The 16920-nt window shown below is 48.1% G+C and overlaps 1 protein-coding gene across 4 annotated transcripts in view; it reads left to right on the top strand.

Moving 5' to 3' along the window:
* cdc14ab (cell division cycle 14Ab) overlaps positions 1 to 16920 on the top strand; it is a 48083-nt gene that overhangs the window by 27829 nt on the left and 3334 nt on the right. Inside the window, exons 7-15 of one of the 4 annotated variants that reach the window (XM_061238491.1) lie at positions 74 to 136; positions 1225 to 1312; positions 1703 to 1933; positions 2772 to 2910; positions 6368 to 6527; positions 8242 to 8342; positions 9148 to 9195; positions 10873 to 11004; positions 13073 to 13484. In XM_061238491.1, the coding sequence (XP_061094475.1) occupies positions 74 to 136; positions 1225 to 1312; positions 1703 to 1933; positions 2772 to 2910; positions 6368 to 6527; positions 8242 to 8342; positions 9148 to 9195; positions 10873 to 11004; positions 13073 to 13484 (1374 nt within the window). Of the gene's footprint in view, positions 1 to 73; positions 137 to 1224; positions 1313 to 1702; positions 1934 to 2771; positions 2911 to 6367; positions 6528 to 8241; positions 8343 to 9147; positions 9196 to 10872; positions 11005 to 12127; positions 13027 to 13072; positions 13485 to 16920 lie in introns of those variants that run through there. The other 3 variants (XM_061238492.1, XM_061238493.1, XM_061238495.1) reach the window with 3 other exon arrangements.

Genomic DNA, 16920 nt, shown 5'->3' on the forward strand with positions numbered 1-16920 from the left:
CCACCACAAAGCACCAAATAAGCAGTATTATGTCGCTTGAATTGACAGAAATTTGTGTGTTGTTGTTGTTCAGGCCCTGCAACATGGCTTCTTTGACTTTGAGTCCTTTGACGTGGATGAGTACGAGCACTATGAGGTAAGGACCCATAACACAACAACAGCACACTCGACACAGTGCTCGTTTAATGTGCAAAAGGTGTTTGCTCAGCGATACTGACATTTTAGCTTCATGAACGATGAGCATAAGTGCAACAGGTTTAATTAAAATTGGGTTTGCTGTTAAAAATGGAACATTACAAGCCCAAGAGTAAGGGCACTCACTTTTCAGAATTCAAAATAGATGCAAATCTTATTTTTTATAAACGTGACCACAGGCCAGACTGTGTATTGCGCAATGTATTTGTAATGTCCGTGTTAAATTGTCGTTTGTATATAACATGTAATATAGAGATGGGTGTAGTCATCTTGCGTAGAAAGTACCGGGTTACAGCTGGGTTATCTCGTGAGCATTGCACACATAATTTACAGCGTATCAGATCGCAGGGATCCTCGTGTTATCACACGGGTATCTGGGGTGTGTCGGCACGGCCTGTTAACTGATGAGTGGCAGAAGAACAGACCTCACCTGGAGCACTGGAGTCTGTGTGACTGACCGATAGCAGACTGCACTCTGACCCACTGTGTGACACAAGGCCCTACGCCCTGGCTGCACCCAGCCCCCTACCGACAGGGCCGCACTCAGCCCGGCTCTCCTTTCACACGGCCGGGCTGTGAGGGGAACACAGATGGGAGAGACAGACGGCCTGGCAGCCAGCACAGGCTGGGTTCAGATCCCAGACGGGAGCACTGCCGTTGTACCCACGCGCCAGGCACTTTCAAACGTTTTAAATCTGTTTTTAAAAACTCATTATTTTGCACTTGAGTGCAAATTAGTTTTGGGTTATATTAAAAAATTGTTCGTTCTTGTCTTTATAGCATTGTTATTACTTTGGCCTTTGTGTCATGCATTTATTTATTTGTATATTCTACTGCCCGTTTAATCTCTTTTGTGTATATTTCCCCAAAGGCATAAATATTTAAAATACAATAAGTTTAGGGGAAAAACCTCTTTGGAAAATGGTCAGCTTGTTAAAATGAGCAGCAAGCAACAAAGTAGATCAGTAAGGTAAATGCAATGCACAGCAGTGTGTGATGAAACCTGCCTGTCTCACTCTCCTCTCTCAGCGTGTGGAAAATGGCGACTTCAACTGGGTTGTTCCAGGGAAACTCCTGGCTTTCAGTGGGCCACACCCGAAAAGTAAAATTGAAAATGGTGAGACTATACCTTTGTGAGCTTTTTAAATAAAAATAAAAAAAGTTTAAAGACTGTAAAAGCACTCTCTGAAGCCCCCACTCTTATTTGTATTTATTTATGTACCTTGCTATACACTTCTGGACCAGCAGGTGGCGGTAGTACTTTATTTATGTAGAATGAATGAAATCCAGCAAGCCTATGAAGAGCTCATCTTGTGCTTAAAGCTTAGTAGTTAATCCAGTAAACATCTACTATTGATTTTAACCATGATGTCTTCTGCTGAGGTTTGTGTAACACTCGAGTCATGTGTAGAGAGAGTCGTAGGCTTATAGTCAGTGAAATAAATGGTGTGAAATGAGCTTTTTGAAAGATCCTCATCAGGAGCATTGAAACCCCCCCCCCCTGCAGGCTACCCCCTCCACGCTCCGGAGGCCTACTTCCCTTACTTTCGCAAGCACAACGTGATGACCGTGGTGCGCCTCAACAAGAAGATCTACGACGCCAAGCGCTTCACCGACGCCGGCTTCGACCACTACGACCTGTTCTTCGTGGACGGCAGCACGCCCAGTGACATCATCACCCGCCGGTTCCTGCACATCTGCGAGAGCACGGACGCCGCCCTCGCCGTCCACTGCAAGGGTGAGGAGCGTTTATACCTCCCGATCCAAATCCAGCCCCGGTTCTCTCTTTTCTCCTGGGTCATTAACACAACCATTAGGGATAACTGACCACACTGGCTTCACACCGGACTCCCAGGTCTAGAAAGTGTGGAAAAGCAGCAGTTCTCAGCCCTGTGATTTGATGATCCCTGGTTCATGGTCATGTCCATGACTGCTGTCCGCAGACTGCAGTGCACATGTCCGCCACTGGTGGGCAGTGTTTGCTTAAAAAAAGCCTATCCGCCGAGCACTTGCATTTCGTTTGGTAGTAATTTATCGATCCATTAAGTGGCCGTGTTAAAATAAATTGCTTTGACCGGGGCGGTCGATTCTGTATTGTATAACAGCTGTTTTGTGGTCATAAGCATTGATGTGCTGTGACTGATGCACAGAGAGCTAAACTTGTTGACAGTAAAATGCAGTTTTGCTGAGAAGGTTCTGTAATGTTGATTTAACCTCCTAAGACCCGCACTCTTTTTTGGTATGCATTTTTAATTTCTCTTTGCTATTTGGGCTTATTGGGACCTGATAAGTATAAAAACTAAGCATCATCTTTTGACATGATGTAGTTTTTGAGAAAAATGATGTCCACATATGTGGACTCTCGGTCTTAAGAATTAAGTATTATGGTTGTACAGCCCAAAATGTGGAGTCCACGCATGTGTACGCCAGGTCTTAGGAGGTTAAAGTGAGGCGGTAATCCATTGAACATTTGTTCCTGATATCCGGCCATTTTGACGCGAGCGGTACCGGGCTGTGTACAGTGTGCGTGTGTGTAGCGCGACTGGGGTTCGGTAACACGCGTGTTGTGTGTGCAGCGGGGCTGGGGCGCACCGGCACGCTCATCGGCTGCTACCTGATGAAGCACTACCACTTCACCGCCGCTGAGACCATCGCCTGGATACGCATCTGCAGGCCCGGCTCCGTCATCGGCCCCCAGCAGCACTTCCTGGAGGAGTGAGTACACAGCATTTATTCATTTACTTGTTGATTAGGTGTGGTGAAGGTAAATAACCACAGCAATGCGGAACATCGGGTTCTTGTGCTGGTGAGGGAATTCTTTTTTAAGAAAATGTTTGAATTCATGTGGACTTGCACATATATAGACAAACGGGCAGACGTACAGACAGTACACAGGGGCGACAAGGCTCAGGCAGTAAGAGCAGTCGTCTGGCAGTCGGAGGGTTGCCGGTTCGATCCCCCGCCCGGGCTGTGTCGAAGTGTCCCTGAGCAAGACACCTAACCCCTAAATGCTCCTGACGAGCTGGTCGGCGCCATGCATGGCAGCCAATCGCCGTCGGTGTGTGAGTGTGTGTATGAATGGGTGAATGAGAAGCATCAATTGTACAGCGCTAGGGATAAAGGCGCTGTATAAATGCCAACCATTTACCATTTACATAGTACTGAGCACATAGTACTGAGCACATAGTAGTGTCTGAGCTCCAGGCATTTTCCAGGCAGGTTATTGTTTTCATTTTTGTGTGAGCAGCTAAGAGAGGAATGCATGTTTCTCTATCTCCCACCCCATGGGAGGTCAGCCTGTCTGTCATACGAAGTGAAGCAGGATGACTGTGTGTTTTTGTGGGAAAGCAGTGTGCTGAAATGACCTCCAGCTATCTGAGGCCAGCATTTCTCAATTCTCAGAGCCACAGTGTCTTAACTTAACTTCCCTGAGCGGCTGTTGTTTCAATATCATGTATCATGAGTTCTCAATATTCTTCTTTCGAAATGAGTGTTAATACGACTGCGGGAGATGTATTGGTGAGTTTGCCTCTCCATTTCTCACCCTTGCTGCTTAACAGGAATAGCACCACTGCATTTCTGTTGCAGGTATACATTAAATCCCCTTGCATTTGTCAGTGAATTCATTGGAAAAAATTCACAGAAGATGGTATCTCTCGCAGTACAGAATGTATCCTTTTTGACCTTTCTGGTCAATCCAATAATCCTTGCTGCAATGACTCACCACATGTTCCGAAATTCAATTCTGACTGTGGCAGAAACTGCTGTGGGCAGCAGTCCCGCAGGGCCATACCTAATTGGCTATAGCATCAAGCAAGCTTGCTCATTGGCTATATTTGTGTATAGCACTAACTAGTTGCATAGTACTAGCTAGTTACCTGACTGCATTAGCTACAGTCGAAGGTTTATAGCAAACCACACGTAAATACATACGGTCACACATTCTGATGGTGTGTAAATGTCAGACTGCAAATATAATTTGTCCGATATCGGATTAGGATTAGCCAATGAGAAATTACTGTTGTACTTGTCTCTGGTTTAACTGGCATTTTGGAATTCTCTAGTAGACTGAGAGTTCCACCAAAGTTAAATCTATTAATTATATTAACAAAAGAGAAGAAACCCAGTTGGTGCATGGGAATTTGAGCAGTTTGGTGTGCCTAGCTTGAGCACTCTGCAGGATGGGTTGCAGCTAACTGCAAAAATAACTTAACTCCAACCAGAGTTTTACATTAGTTCTTGATGGATTGTTCTTGATGAAACTGTGTGCTCATGTCCAAGACAAATATTGATGCAGTGAGCTCATTCAGAGTTGCTAATCTTTGACCAATGTGGGGGCATCACGGTCGATGAGTATGTACTGTTCTTTAGACTGCAGTCACCCCCGGCTGATGATGTCTATCCCTCAGACTTCCATTTCAACAAGTTTGGGTCATGAACCATCGTTCTTTTGCTCCAGAAATAGGAGATAGAGCGCTCTTTTTGGCAGCTGAAGTTGAGTCAGTGTGGGAGCTACACACTCTGTCCTGGGCTTTAGCACCTTTATCTCCACTTAAGCAACCGCCGTGATGGAGGGGCTCTGATGAGTTTGGTTCATGTGATGAGCGGGGAGTTTGTCTCCCTGACTGGAATAGAGTTTGTTGCTCTTATGCAACGGGGGAAGTGCAGGTCAGAGGGCAGAACTGCACTGCTGAAGAATAAGAAGAGGAGGAGGAGGATGTGGTGGAGGTGGCAGGAGGTCAGCACACAGGGGGGCGGTCAGTTCCGCAGAAATTAAGTGCTTTCGGCTGGTTTCTCAGATGTGTTCATCTTAAAATAGATGCGTGTGTGTGTGCCATGTGCTTGCTTGCGGTGTGTGTGTGTGTGTGTGTGTGTGTGTGTGTGTGTGTGTGTGTGTGTGTGTGTGTGTGTGTGTGTTTGTGGTGTGTGTGTGTGTGTGTGTATATTATGTGTTTTTGCGCTTGTGTGTGTGTTTTTTGTGTGTTCATTGTGTGTACCTAATGTGTGTTTGTTTATGTGCTTGTGTGTGTGTGTGTGTGTGTGTGTGTGTGTGTGAGTACAGTGCACAGTGCAGGCCGTATGTATTTGAGCAGTTGGTACAATTTCTGTTCTTTTCGCTCTATAATCCAGCACATTGGATTTGAACTGAGTCACTAAATGTGAGGCTAATGTGTAAAATGTGCCCTTTATTTTGAAGCTATTTACTGTACATCCATATCGGGTGATGCAGGTAGGAATCACATCCCTTTTACATAGCCCCACCCCTTGTTTTAGGGAACCAAAATTAATTGGACGCTTGGCTTCTCAGCTGCTTATGAATAGTCAGGTGTATTCAATCGCTTTCTTAGTGCAGGCATAAGAAAGCTTTCATTATCTAGTCTTTATTCTGGGCTTTTGATTGCCCAGTTATCAACATGAGGCCCAGAGTTGACAATGAAAGTCAAGGAAGCCGTTATGAAGTAAGAAAAACAGTATAACGGTGTGTAAACAGAGTGAACTGGTTTAATCTCCTGCGCTTCCTGGAAGTGGGCAGAGCCCTAGCCCTGTGAGGCCGTTGTCTGTGACACAGAGCGGCAGTGAGTGCAGGGCCTTGGCACCGGGGAGGCTCTGGAGTTCCCCCATCAGGAGGCCCTGTGGGCCGGGGACTGGCTGGCTTCACCCCATGGGCCCTGGAAATTCCACACTGCAGTGCGAGGCCAATGAGAAGATGGACGCACTGCTCTCTCCCTCACCGCTGAAGAACCCTGGGCCTCCCTGCAGTTACAGGCTCTATGTGAATGTCCATGCGGTGCCTCACAGTAAACCCTGGGCCTCCCTGCAGTTACAGGCTCTATGTGAATGTCCATGCGGTGCCTCGGTAAACCCTGGGCCTCCCTGCAGTTACAGGCTCTATGTGAATGTCCATGCGGTGCCTCACAGTAAACCCTGGGCCTCCCTGCAGTTACAGGCTCTATGTGAATGTCCATGCGGTGCCTCACAGTAAACCCTGGGCCTCCCTGCAGTTACAGGCTCTGTATGAATGTCCATGCGGTGCCTCACAGTAAACCCTGGGCCTCCCTGCAGTTACAGGCTCTATGTGAATGTCCATGCGGTGCCTCACAGTAAACCCTGGGCTGATCTGAAGGGTACCGAGGCCGGGTTTAATGGGCTGAATCTGCTCCTCTGTCCCCAGGAAGCAGGCCTCTCTGTGGATGCAGGGGCACGTCCAGCGCTCCAAGCACAAGCTGAGGCAGGCGGAGGAGCGAGGCGTGTCCCACGTCATCTCCGGCATGGACGACCTGACCATCAGCACCTCCATCTTCAAGACCCAGAGCCTGGACCGCATGGAGGAGGTAAGGGGGGGCAGGGGCTCCTGCCGGCGGCTCTCTGTACGGCCCTGTTAGCTCTCACCCTCGCGGCACGCAGTGCTTTACCATGTCTGGCGGCTGAAGTCTGGACCCAGCCTTATCCCAGTTACTCTAACGTACTTTATGGGTCGCATTTAAAACCAGCATAATGTTCCTCTCCTGTCACAAAGTCCTATTTTAATGAGGACTTTGGCTATGGTGCTGCCTTACACGGCTATTGCGTAGCGTATGTGGGTGCGTAACCTGAGCCTGATTCAGGGTGCGTAACCTGAGCCTGATTCAGGGGTGCGTAACCTGAGCCTGATTCAGGGGTACGTAACCTGAGCCTGATTCAGGGGTGCGTAACCTGAGCCTGATTCAGGGTGCGTTGTGCATTAGCGCGGCTCCTCGAGAAACCGCGGCGCACTGTTGGGTTTTGGCCGCGTGAGCTTTGCCGCGCCGCCTTGTAGCCGATGGCATACCAGTGCAATCTCACAGCCCGCTGGCACGCTGGATCACATCCTATTTTAACTTCCGTCCAGAAACAAACACGCATGGTGACTGACATAAAGCAGGGCTGGCTTGTCCCGGCTCAGTTCTTATCTTTAGTTTCGGATTGAGAGATGCTGGGAGTAGAGCACTTAACACCGAAAGTGCTGTGCCTAAATTGGCAGGCATGGACATTCTAGCCGTCTGGAAACGATAGCATGAAAGTGCAATGGAGAGACTTGATGAGTCAAAATGCATTTAGTCAGACAAACAAACTGGTCTGTATGTCCGTACTGTAGCTGATGATTGCTGCTCTTTTTGACTCTGAGTTTTGTGAAGGCGTACTCGGAGGTAGATGAGATAACGAGCTCATGCTTGTTTGTGAGATACGACGTTGTAGGCAGCCCTGTGTTCTCATTGTAAACGGCCCCAGACGCGGTTCCGCTCGTTAAACGCCGGTCTAAACGCGCTCCTGCGGTTCGGCCAGCGCTGTGTGGGCGGCCCCGTGTGAACAGTGCTCATTACTGGGCTGAAACGGACAGGCTTTCATCTTCTCTGGCCTGTGAGTCTGAGCCCACGGCCTGTGTCCTGGCCTCTCATTAACCCCCGCACTGCTGCGAGCTGCCACAACACACCACCGTGTTTACAGACGAACGGCCAAGTACAATGCATATTACGATGATTTCTAGTAATATGCAAGTAAACAGTGGGCCTGATAACGTGATTAATAAACATGAATTAGTTCATTTTAAAATGTATAATCATATTTATGAAAAATTATGATATAAGTTTTGTGATTTGCTTGAAAAGACGTATGGTGCCTGTATTAGTATTTTTCAATCTTCGTTGGGCTGCAGCTTTATTTCACCAACCCCTGCATGAAATAATGAACAAGTAGCGAGTATTAAATATTCAATATATACAAAGGCCTGTTTTTCACACTTTTGGTGTTAGATTTGTAGAGGACAGGCTGCAGGCCTTGTGAATTGTGGATAAAATGAATCATTACTTACTTGGATATTGTATACAAAACTATGCTTACAAAATTATTCTGTATATGAGACTTCTACTGATGAAGTACTTGCCGAGTTATTTTATTATTTATTTATTTATTATTATAGCAGATACACTCATCCTGCACTCCAATGTAGTGTTCTCACATGACAGTTGTGTAAAATGTGTCGTGATGTTTTCCCTTTGCTCTGTGAGTGATATTTCCTGTGTCTTACAGAACGACTACGGGGAGAACGGAATGTGTATGACTCAGGGAGACAAACTGCGTGCCTTAAAGGGGCGGAGGCAGCCCCGCTCTGCCACCACTGGAGCTCTGAGGTACTGCAGGCGTGTCTGCGCTCTGCTCCTGTCTCCTTTGTCTTCGCTCCCTTTCTCTCGGTGACTGAGAGCCCCCGTTACAAATTCTCTCTTTTCTTGTGTGAAGTGTTAACAAGACGGAAGAGCAGAGGCGGTGGAGGGGGTGTATGGGGTGGGAGGGGCGGGTTTGTTACATCTTAAGCTGCTCTTGCCCTCTGCATTGCATTGGTAATGAGGATCAGTGGAAGGGAATTAACGGCTTCCTTCATTGTTTGACTCCGCTGCTGATTGGCTGACGCAGAGACGAACAGGGCGGATGTTAGAACTGCGAGCGCTGCTTCACGGCTCTTTAGCCTTAAGAAAGGAGAAATTAAAATGATACGATGAAAACCGGGACCGCTGGAGCAGGTCTGGTCTGTGCTGAGGGGGTTGGCATGGCAACGGTTCGTGTCTTAATGGGTTTCCGTGGCAAAGTAATCCACAGTGGAGCGAAGGAGGCCGGTTTTGTTCCCCTGCACTGGTCTCATATAAAGAATGGGGTTTGGAGTCTTCTGCTCCTTTGTTATCTGCCGCTCCTCTTCTCACACTTGTTAATTCAGGCCGGGGCTTGCTCACCATCGTTTCTCCGTCAAGCAGGCGTTTACGGGTGGGGTTTTTGTCCAGGTTTCTGAGAATATGCAAAAACGTGCGTCAGCAACAAAGACTTTCCAAACAAAACTCAAACTAATGACTGGTAATGAATTTGGGGCGACTGCCGGGTGAAAATATGGTGGGTCAGTGCTGTAGTTCTGTTGTATGTATTCTAATGCCCTGCTGTCTCCTTCAGGCTGGAGGACATGAAGATGCACACCAGGTCTCCATCGCAGCCTTTCAGGTATTTCATCAATGTGCTGTTTCTGCTCTACGCTTCAGAAGATCCTCTGATGGGGAAAACAGGCCACTGACCCCATCTGGGTTCATCGTTTTCCCCAATGTCTGGAGAAGGGATCATGAAACGTGGCCCTCGAATCTAAATCCAGCCCTGGTTTTCTTTTCTCCTGGGTAACTGAACTGAACAAACTGTGCAACTGATTGGCCAGACTGTCTCCACATCTGACTCCCATGTAAAGGGAGGGTGGAAAACCAGCAGTTCTCGGCCCTGGAGGACCACGATCTGAGGATCCATGGTCTAGAGTGTCTAGGTCTAGGCATTAAGGTCCTCCACGTTCCTTATAGTAAACGTCCCCCAATGGCTACTGTGTTTTCATTTCTGACGCCGGAGCCCGTTGGCTCAAACTCTGCTGCTCTCAGTTCAGAGGGTGCCCATGACGTGATACAGAAATGAGACCCTTCTGAAGAGAGTTCCTCCTTCAGGATAAATAGTCTGTGCACACAAAGCAAAAACACATCAATCATCTGGAGACAGATTCATGTGGAAATGCAGTCGGGTTCCCGAGTGCTGGAAATGGGCCCTCTCTGTGCCTACGTGGAGGGCATGCAAATGCACCTCGGCCTCTGTTCTAATGGCCGGCTCTTAATTAATTAGCCATGAAGAGCAGTAAGTAAAGTGGTCTGTTCTACTTAGCTCTCCTCCCACTTCTCCCTCCCCCTCCCTTATAGAGGTGAGGCGCAGGGTCTTCCAGAATGGGCTCTTCAGGCTGGAGAGCTTTTGAACCGGTGCAGGCGGACGGCGAACACTGCTTATTTGTTAAGAGAAATTGAGTAGTGCCTATTAAAATCTCTGCTCGTGCTTTTGTCTTTTCTCCTCATAGGATGTTTTTTTGTGTAAGACATGCACGAAGATGTTTTGTGTGTTTCGCATGTGCCTCCCAGGAACCCTTTCATAGCCAGAGACTGTGTGGGAGGTGCACGTGCTTTGCCGCATTTGGCCATTCCCTTGTGTATGAAGCGCAAAACAAAGCAGCTCATTTCTTATCCCTTGTACTGTGTTGCTGTGGTGTCTGGACTGCAGTACACCATCTCAGTGGTCTGTTTGAGAGATGAGAAGTCACGAGTCCGGTCTGTCCATGCCCACTGTGCCCTGAAGCTGTGCACGGTGACTCATGTTTGTCCATAGCATCGTGTCAGCTTACTTGCTTACCTCTTTGAAACGGCTTACTTGCTTACTAATGCATACGTTAAGTAGGTGAAAAGTTTCTCTAAATGTAATTTTGATCATATACAAATGACCAGGGTTCCACTGAGTGTTGGCATGCCTGAAACTACTGTGTCCTCAAAATATGTAGTGTCTACTAAACATAATACAGACTGTGCAACATAGTCGGAGTTGTCCACAAAGTGCATGAGATACAGTGATACAGAACTGTCCCTGATTTGTGCACAAAATATTAAAATATCGTCCAAATGACACAATAACCTAACTAGTCTGGACATGGGGACACATGAAATGCCTATTGGTTGCTGAGTTTCTGGGCTGTGTGTGGCTCATGGGTAGAGGTCAGAAACAGAGTTTCTGGGCTGAGTGTGGCTCATGGGTAGAGGTCAGAAACAGAGAGCTGCTTGTCCTGGGCTAGAGGTCAGAGGTCACCGGTGCTGCTCTGTGCTCCTCCAGCAGGATGAATCCGGTGGTGAGTGGCCCCGGCTCCATCTCCCCCCTCAAGTCCTCCAAAGTCCCCCCCTCCGCTTCCGCCACCGCCAAGAGGATCGGCCACCCCCCCTCCTCCTCCGGCTCCAACCTCAAGAGGTGAGGAGTCACTCGCTTCTCGTCCTCTGTCCCTTCCTGCCCCCCTCTCTTCCCCTGCATGCCACCCTTTCCTCCTCCCAAAAATGTCTCTTCCTCACTTCAAGTGTTATATCCTTTCACCATCTAGCTACAGTCAGCTCCAAAATTAGTGTCCATCATAGGTGTCAAAATTATTGGCACCCATAACAGTTATTGTCATTAAAATCAAACAGAGGAATGTGTACCAAATAAATGCACTCCGCACTGTAAGGGCAATAATAAAAAAGGAACATGGTTGCAAACTTGCCAGGAAGAGGCCATCTCCATACTAGCAATCTCTATGGAAGAGTGGAATGAAGACAGTACTTACTAAGCGCAATAAACAGAAAAACGTATCTGGAGTTTGCCAAATGTCATTGTAATTATGACTGAAGAAAGTGCTATGGTCAGATGAGGCCAAAATTGAACTTTTAAAATTGTAGGTTGGCCATTGGTGTTTTGAAGATATTTTGCTGCCAGTGGTCCAAGGATACTATTTGAGATCAATGGCACAATGCAAACTCTGGTTGTCTCTGCTAGGGAACTGTGACCTGGTCATCAGTGGATCTTCCCGCAGGATAATGAATGTCCGTGAAAATCCATGAAAAAAGGTTAAGGGAAAGCAACAGTCATGCTCTGCTCTTGCCATCTCAGTCTCCAGACTTAAATCCCATTGAAAACCTTTTGCTTGAACTGTAGGGGACAGCCCATAAGTCCAAGCCCAAGGATATCAATGATCTTCAAAAGTTGAAAATCCCTCCAAGTGTGCCCTCTAACATTATCACAAATTATATAAAAAGGCTCATGGCTGTCATCTTTGCCAGGGGTGGTTTCACAAAGTATTAAGCCAGGGGTGCCAATAATTGTGGAACCTGTGAAACTACATTTTTGCGTGACTTTGGTTGATTCCATTGAATCATTAAATAAAAAAGCGCATTCTAATAATAATTCTGGACCTGACTGCATCTTTGACGCTGTCGCCATCTTCTTTTTAACCCGGACTCTGACTCTTCTCTTTTGTCTCCTGCCTGAGTTTCTCTTCTAACCACCCTTTTCTCTCTCTTTCCCTCCATTTCCTCCTGTCCTTCTCTCTCTCTCACACCAGTCTCAGTCCCCTGGTGGTGTTCCTCCCTGTTGGTGATTTCCCCCTGCTCTGACCCTGCTGGGCTGTAGGGCCAGGCAGAGCTGGTGTAATTTCCCCCCAGCTCTGAGACTTCACTGTATGGCCAGCAGTAGCACTGTGTGCCTTTAGTGTGGGTCATTCCCCTGCAGTCAGAACCCCCAGTCTGTTCTCACTGAGGACCCCCCAGCTCTCCTCATCAGCAGAGGCAAAACGGGCTAAGCTCAGGAAGCCAGTCAGATGCCAGTGACATTTCATAACAATCCTTATATGTCACAGGCTTGTTAGTGAACATCCAGAACCAGCCCTGCATATGAATCCTGCTCATTTGTTTAACGGTTTACAGGGTCAAGGCTTTGGGATTCTGTTTCGAAACATGATCAAGAGTAGGTTAAAATATGGATGATATTCAGCCGCAGATTAAGCGGGAGGACTTTTGGCAGGCATTGATGCATAGCCAAATTGTGTGCCCTGTTCTAGGTCACATTCTCTCCTCACGCCCACTTTGAGATAATGACACATTCACACCTTCACATTGGCAGTGAAGTCAGTTTGCTCCAGCTAAGCGGGTGGGCATACCCTGCTCTCTGTGTGTGTGTGTGTGTGTGTGTGTGTGTGTTCAGCGTGTGTGTGTTCAGCGTGTGTGTGTTCAGCGTGTGTGTGTGTGTGTGTGTGTGTGTGTGTGTGTGTGTGTGTGTGTGTGTGTTCAGCGTGTCTCTGCGGTGTCGTGTGTGTGTGTGTGTGTGTTCAGCGTGTCTCTGCGGTGTCGTGTGTGTGTGTGTGTGTGTGTGTTCAGCGTGTCTCTGCCGTGTCGTGTGTGTGTGTGTGTGTTCAGCGTGTCTCTGCGGTGTCGTGTGCACTCATCTGTGTTCAATGACCCCACCCCTCCCTCCCGCCACCCGTCCCTCCATGTTTGTGTCCCCACTTCAGCTTCTCCATAAACTCCAGGTTAGCCAGCTCTTTAGGCAACCTGTACGCAGCGGACGATGACGCCAAGGGCAAAGGCAAGCCGCTCGCCCCCTCCTTCCCATCATCCTCCTCTCCTCCCAACGCCCCGCCCCCGGCGCGGACGGGCTTCGGCCTCGGCTACGCTAACGGCAGCCCGCTGGCCCCGCCCGCCCGAAATTACCACTATGAGGTCAACAACAATCAGTATAGCCCTCCCTCCTCCAACGCTCCCGCCACCGCCAGCCCCGCCGTCCCCGGCACGTCCAACAAAAGCGTGGCCTTCAGCCACGGCGGCCCGGGGAGACTCGCCCCGGACGAGTTCGGCCACTACAGACCCCCGGGGTACTCGGGGCTAACCGCGCCCTCCACCCGCTACCTCAGCCGCTCCATTCCCGTAAGTGTGCCCCCCGAGCTGCAGCAGCATCTTCTGTTCCTCCCTCTCACCTTCAGCCTCTCTAAAAACCGCCATCTTTTGTCCCTCCCTCTCACCTTCAGCCTCTCTAAAAACCGCCATCTTCTGTCCCTCTCACCTTCAGCCTCTCTAAAAACCGCCATCTTCTGTCCCTCTCACCTTCAGCCTCTCTAAAAACCGCCATCTTCTGTCCCTCCCTCTCACCTTCAGCCTCTCTAAAAACCGCCATCTTCTGTCCGTCTCACCTTCAGCCTCTCTAAAAACCGCCATCTTCTGTCCGTCTCACCTTCAGCCTCTCTAAAAACCGCCATCTTCTGTCCGTCTCACCTTCAGCCTCTCTAAAAACCGCCATCTTTTGTCCCTCCCTCTCACCTTCAGCCTCTCTAAAAACCGCCATCTTCTGTCCCTCTCACCTTCAGCCTCTCTAAAAACCGCCATCTTCTGTCCCTCCCTCTCACCTTCAGCCTCTCTAAAAACCGCCATCTTCTGTCCGTCTCACCTTCAGCCTCTCTAAAAACCGCCATCTTCTGTCCCTCTCACCTTCAGCCTCTCTAAAAACCGCCATCTTCTGTCCGTCTGACCTTCAGCCTCTCTAAAAACCGCCATCTTCTGTCCCTCTCACCTTCAGCCTCTCTAAAAACCGCCATCTTCTGTCCCTCTCACCTTCAGCCTCTGTAAAAACCGCCATCTTCTGTCCCTCTCACCTTCAGCCTCTCTAAAAACCGCCATCTTCTGTCCGTCTCACCTTCAGCCTCTCTAAAAACCGCCATCTTCTGTCCGTCTCACCTTCAGCCTCTCTAAAAACCACCATCTTCTGTCCCTCCCTCTCACCTTCAGCCTCTCTAAAAACTGCCATCTTCTGTCCCTCTCACCTTCAGCCTCTCTAAAAACCGCCATGTTCTGTTCCTCCCTCTCACCTTCAGCCTCTCTAAAAACCGCCATCTTCTGTCCCTCCCTGCCACTTTCACCCTCTCTAAAAACTGCCGTCTTCTGCACTTATATGGGAAAAGGTTTTGCCTCGTTTATTTGTACTAAAGGGATGGTCTCACTGTAGCCTTCTGTGTGTGCTGCTCCTAACCTGTCCCTGGGTTTGCTTTGTGTTTAATGCTGAACCTCTGCTCTGCTCTGCTCTGGCTGTGAGTGCACTGCTCCCTGGGCCTTGGGCTGAATGCTGTCCCAGTACAGGATTCACCTGTTTATATTACTCAACTCAACCAGCATTCCTCTTACCTACTGATTTACCTTTGAGTAGCATCGGGAAAAAGGCTAATTCTGTGCGTTAGGTGGAATAGGGCCTCTGCATGTGTTCTTAATCCCTCGTTCTGATATTATAATCTCAATAATCATATTCAACATTAACTTTTAAGTGTAAAAGGAAGACATTAAAGCACACACACATACTGAAACCTACCTACACACACACACACAAAAATAGCCTGGAAAAGTAATGTGAAATGAAGGGATCAACCCAGAACTAATTGGCATGTTTTCTTAACTGAACTGAGTGGGTCTTCATTTGCAGATCATTTGGTTTACTGCCATTTGCCTTCCACGTGTTTCTTACTGTAATGCAAACATTATTCTGGGTTCTGGCTTTAACACTCATACTAACACATACCTTCCAATGCTGCTGTTAGCCACAGAGTTTCACCCGAGTACCCTAGAGATTCTCCCGTGTCTTCTCAGAGCGAGACCATGTTCAGACTCGCATTCAGTTTTGTCAGTATCTTTTTTCATAATTGTCCATTTTTGTATGTTTTTATAGTCGGCATCAAAAAAAACGTTTTTTGGCTCAGGGCCAGAATATCTGCATTCGATCTGATCTGGTCTGAGAATGTTGGTTACCTGACCCGTTCTGGTCCACTGTGCCAGTGTGCTTCACGGGAAAACATCTCTCCAGCTCTGGATCTGCATGTATCAGCATCAACTGGCTGGGAAGGCCAAAGTACTCTGCTGCTTTATTTTATTCACACTGAACTGAAGCCATAACAAACACTTTCCAAGCAGAGCCTGTTGGTTTTGGTTGCAGGCCAAGTCCCGCAACCCTCTATAATGAATTGTACATTACTAGTGCCTTTGTGAGGTGTCGGGCGATTGACTGTGTAACAGCCCAGTTCTTCTGTGAACCGGCAGAGCTACAGAGGAGTCCTCCATGTATAAAAATGTGCTTTTGGCCTGTTCGTTATCAGCATAGTACACCCTGGGACTGAAGAGGCAGGACACCTGGCTGTTTATGTGCTCCAGTAGTTTACCTGTAAATTCGAGTCTGAATGGAGGATCATTCCTGCTCTATACCGCAGCCCTGGATTGTACTTTGGAAAGACCAACTATCCCAGGAGTAGAAGCAGCTCTCTGTGGAATGTGTGTCTAATTGCAGGAGTTTTGAGCTATGCGCCTGCCCCCCGGAGTGTTTGAGGGAGTACTGCCTGGCGGTACTGTCCCCGTCGTGCACGTGTAAAAACAGCCCGACTGCCAGGATCATGCACACGGGATCAAACCAATATTATAATAAGAGTGTTGCTAACGGTGATTATATTTGTTAACACTGCTGCTGCTATCACAGCTCCATTAGTGTTGATAATAAGCGTTATGTAACGGTAATAATTTGCTCTGGATTAAGAGTGTTATTTAAATGTAAGTATAAGTATAACTGCTTTAGTGGAGTGCGGAAAAGTCGTGGTCAGATGGCTGTGTCATCTTTCCCATTTATCAGTAGAGTAATGCCCCCACACGCCCCAGTCCACCACCTATTGGTGCCTGTTCCGCTAATCCCCCAGCGTTCTGCCCCCAGCGTTCTGCCCCCAGCGTTCTGCCCCCAGCGTTCTGCCCCCAGCGTTCTGCCCCCAGCGTTCTGCCCTTAGCTGTGGTTCTGGCCCACGCACTCCAGCCATCTCCTCCAATACCAGGCTTCACAACCTGGGACTTTATGTCCATTTATGCATGTCTGTCTCTCCAGTGCGAGAAGAAATGAGAGACCTACAAACTGTCCAACAAATGGCTGAAAATGTGAAGCTCAATATGATACTGAATGTGCAAAACTGTATATGCAAGATTGAAAAATGCAACACCAAACATTTCTGGCATAATCTAACCGTCTAACAGGCTCACGGTTTGACAAACACCAACTTAGGTCACAATGTTCCGAACACCAAGTTGGGTCACCATGATCCCAACAGTGCAACCTTAGGTATACATAAGAAACCACTTACAGATCAGGTTTGGTTTTATGTGTGTGTAAAGTCTTAATCATTTCTGTTTTCCTAAAATCTGTCTCCGGACAGTGATAAGGTAATGGTGCTCCCCTGTGACAGTGTGGTGGGGAAGCTGTTGCTAACAAGATTACTAACCGGGCAGGCTTATACAGCTGTGCCAACAGTGTTCCTTGTAAAATTGTTCAGGCACGTACACATATTGTTTT

The sequence above is a fragment of the Conger conger genome, chromosome 4 (assembly GCF_963514075.1).
Source record: "Conger conger chromosome 4, fConCon1.1, whole genome shotgun sequence".
Classification (NCBI taxonomy): domain Eukaryota; kingdom Metazoa; phylum Chordata; class Actinopteri; order Anguilliformes; family Congridae; genus Conger; species Conger conger.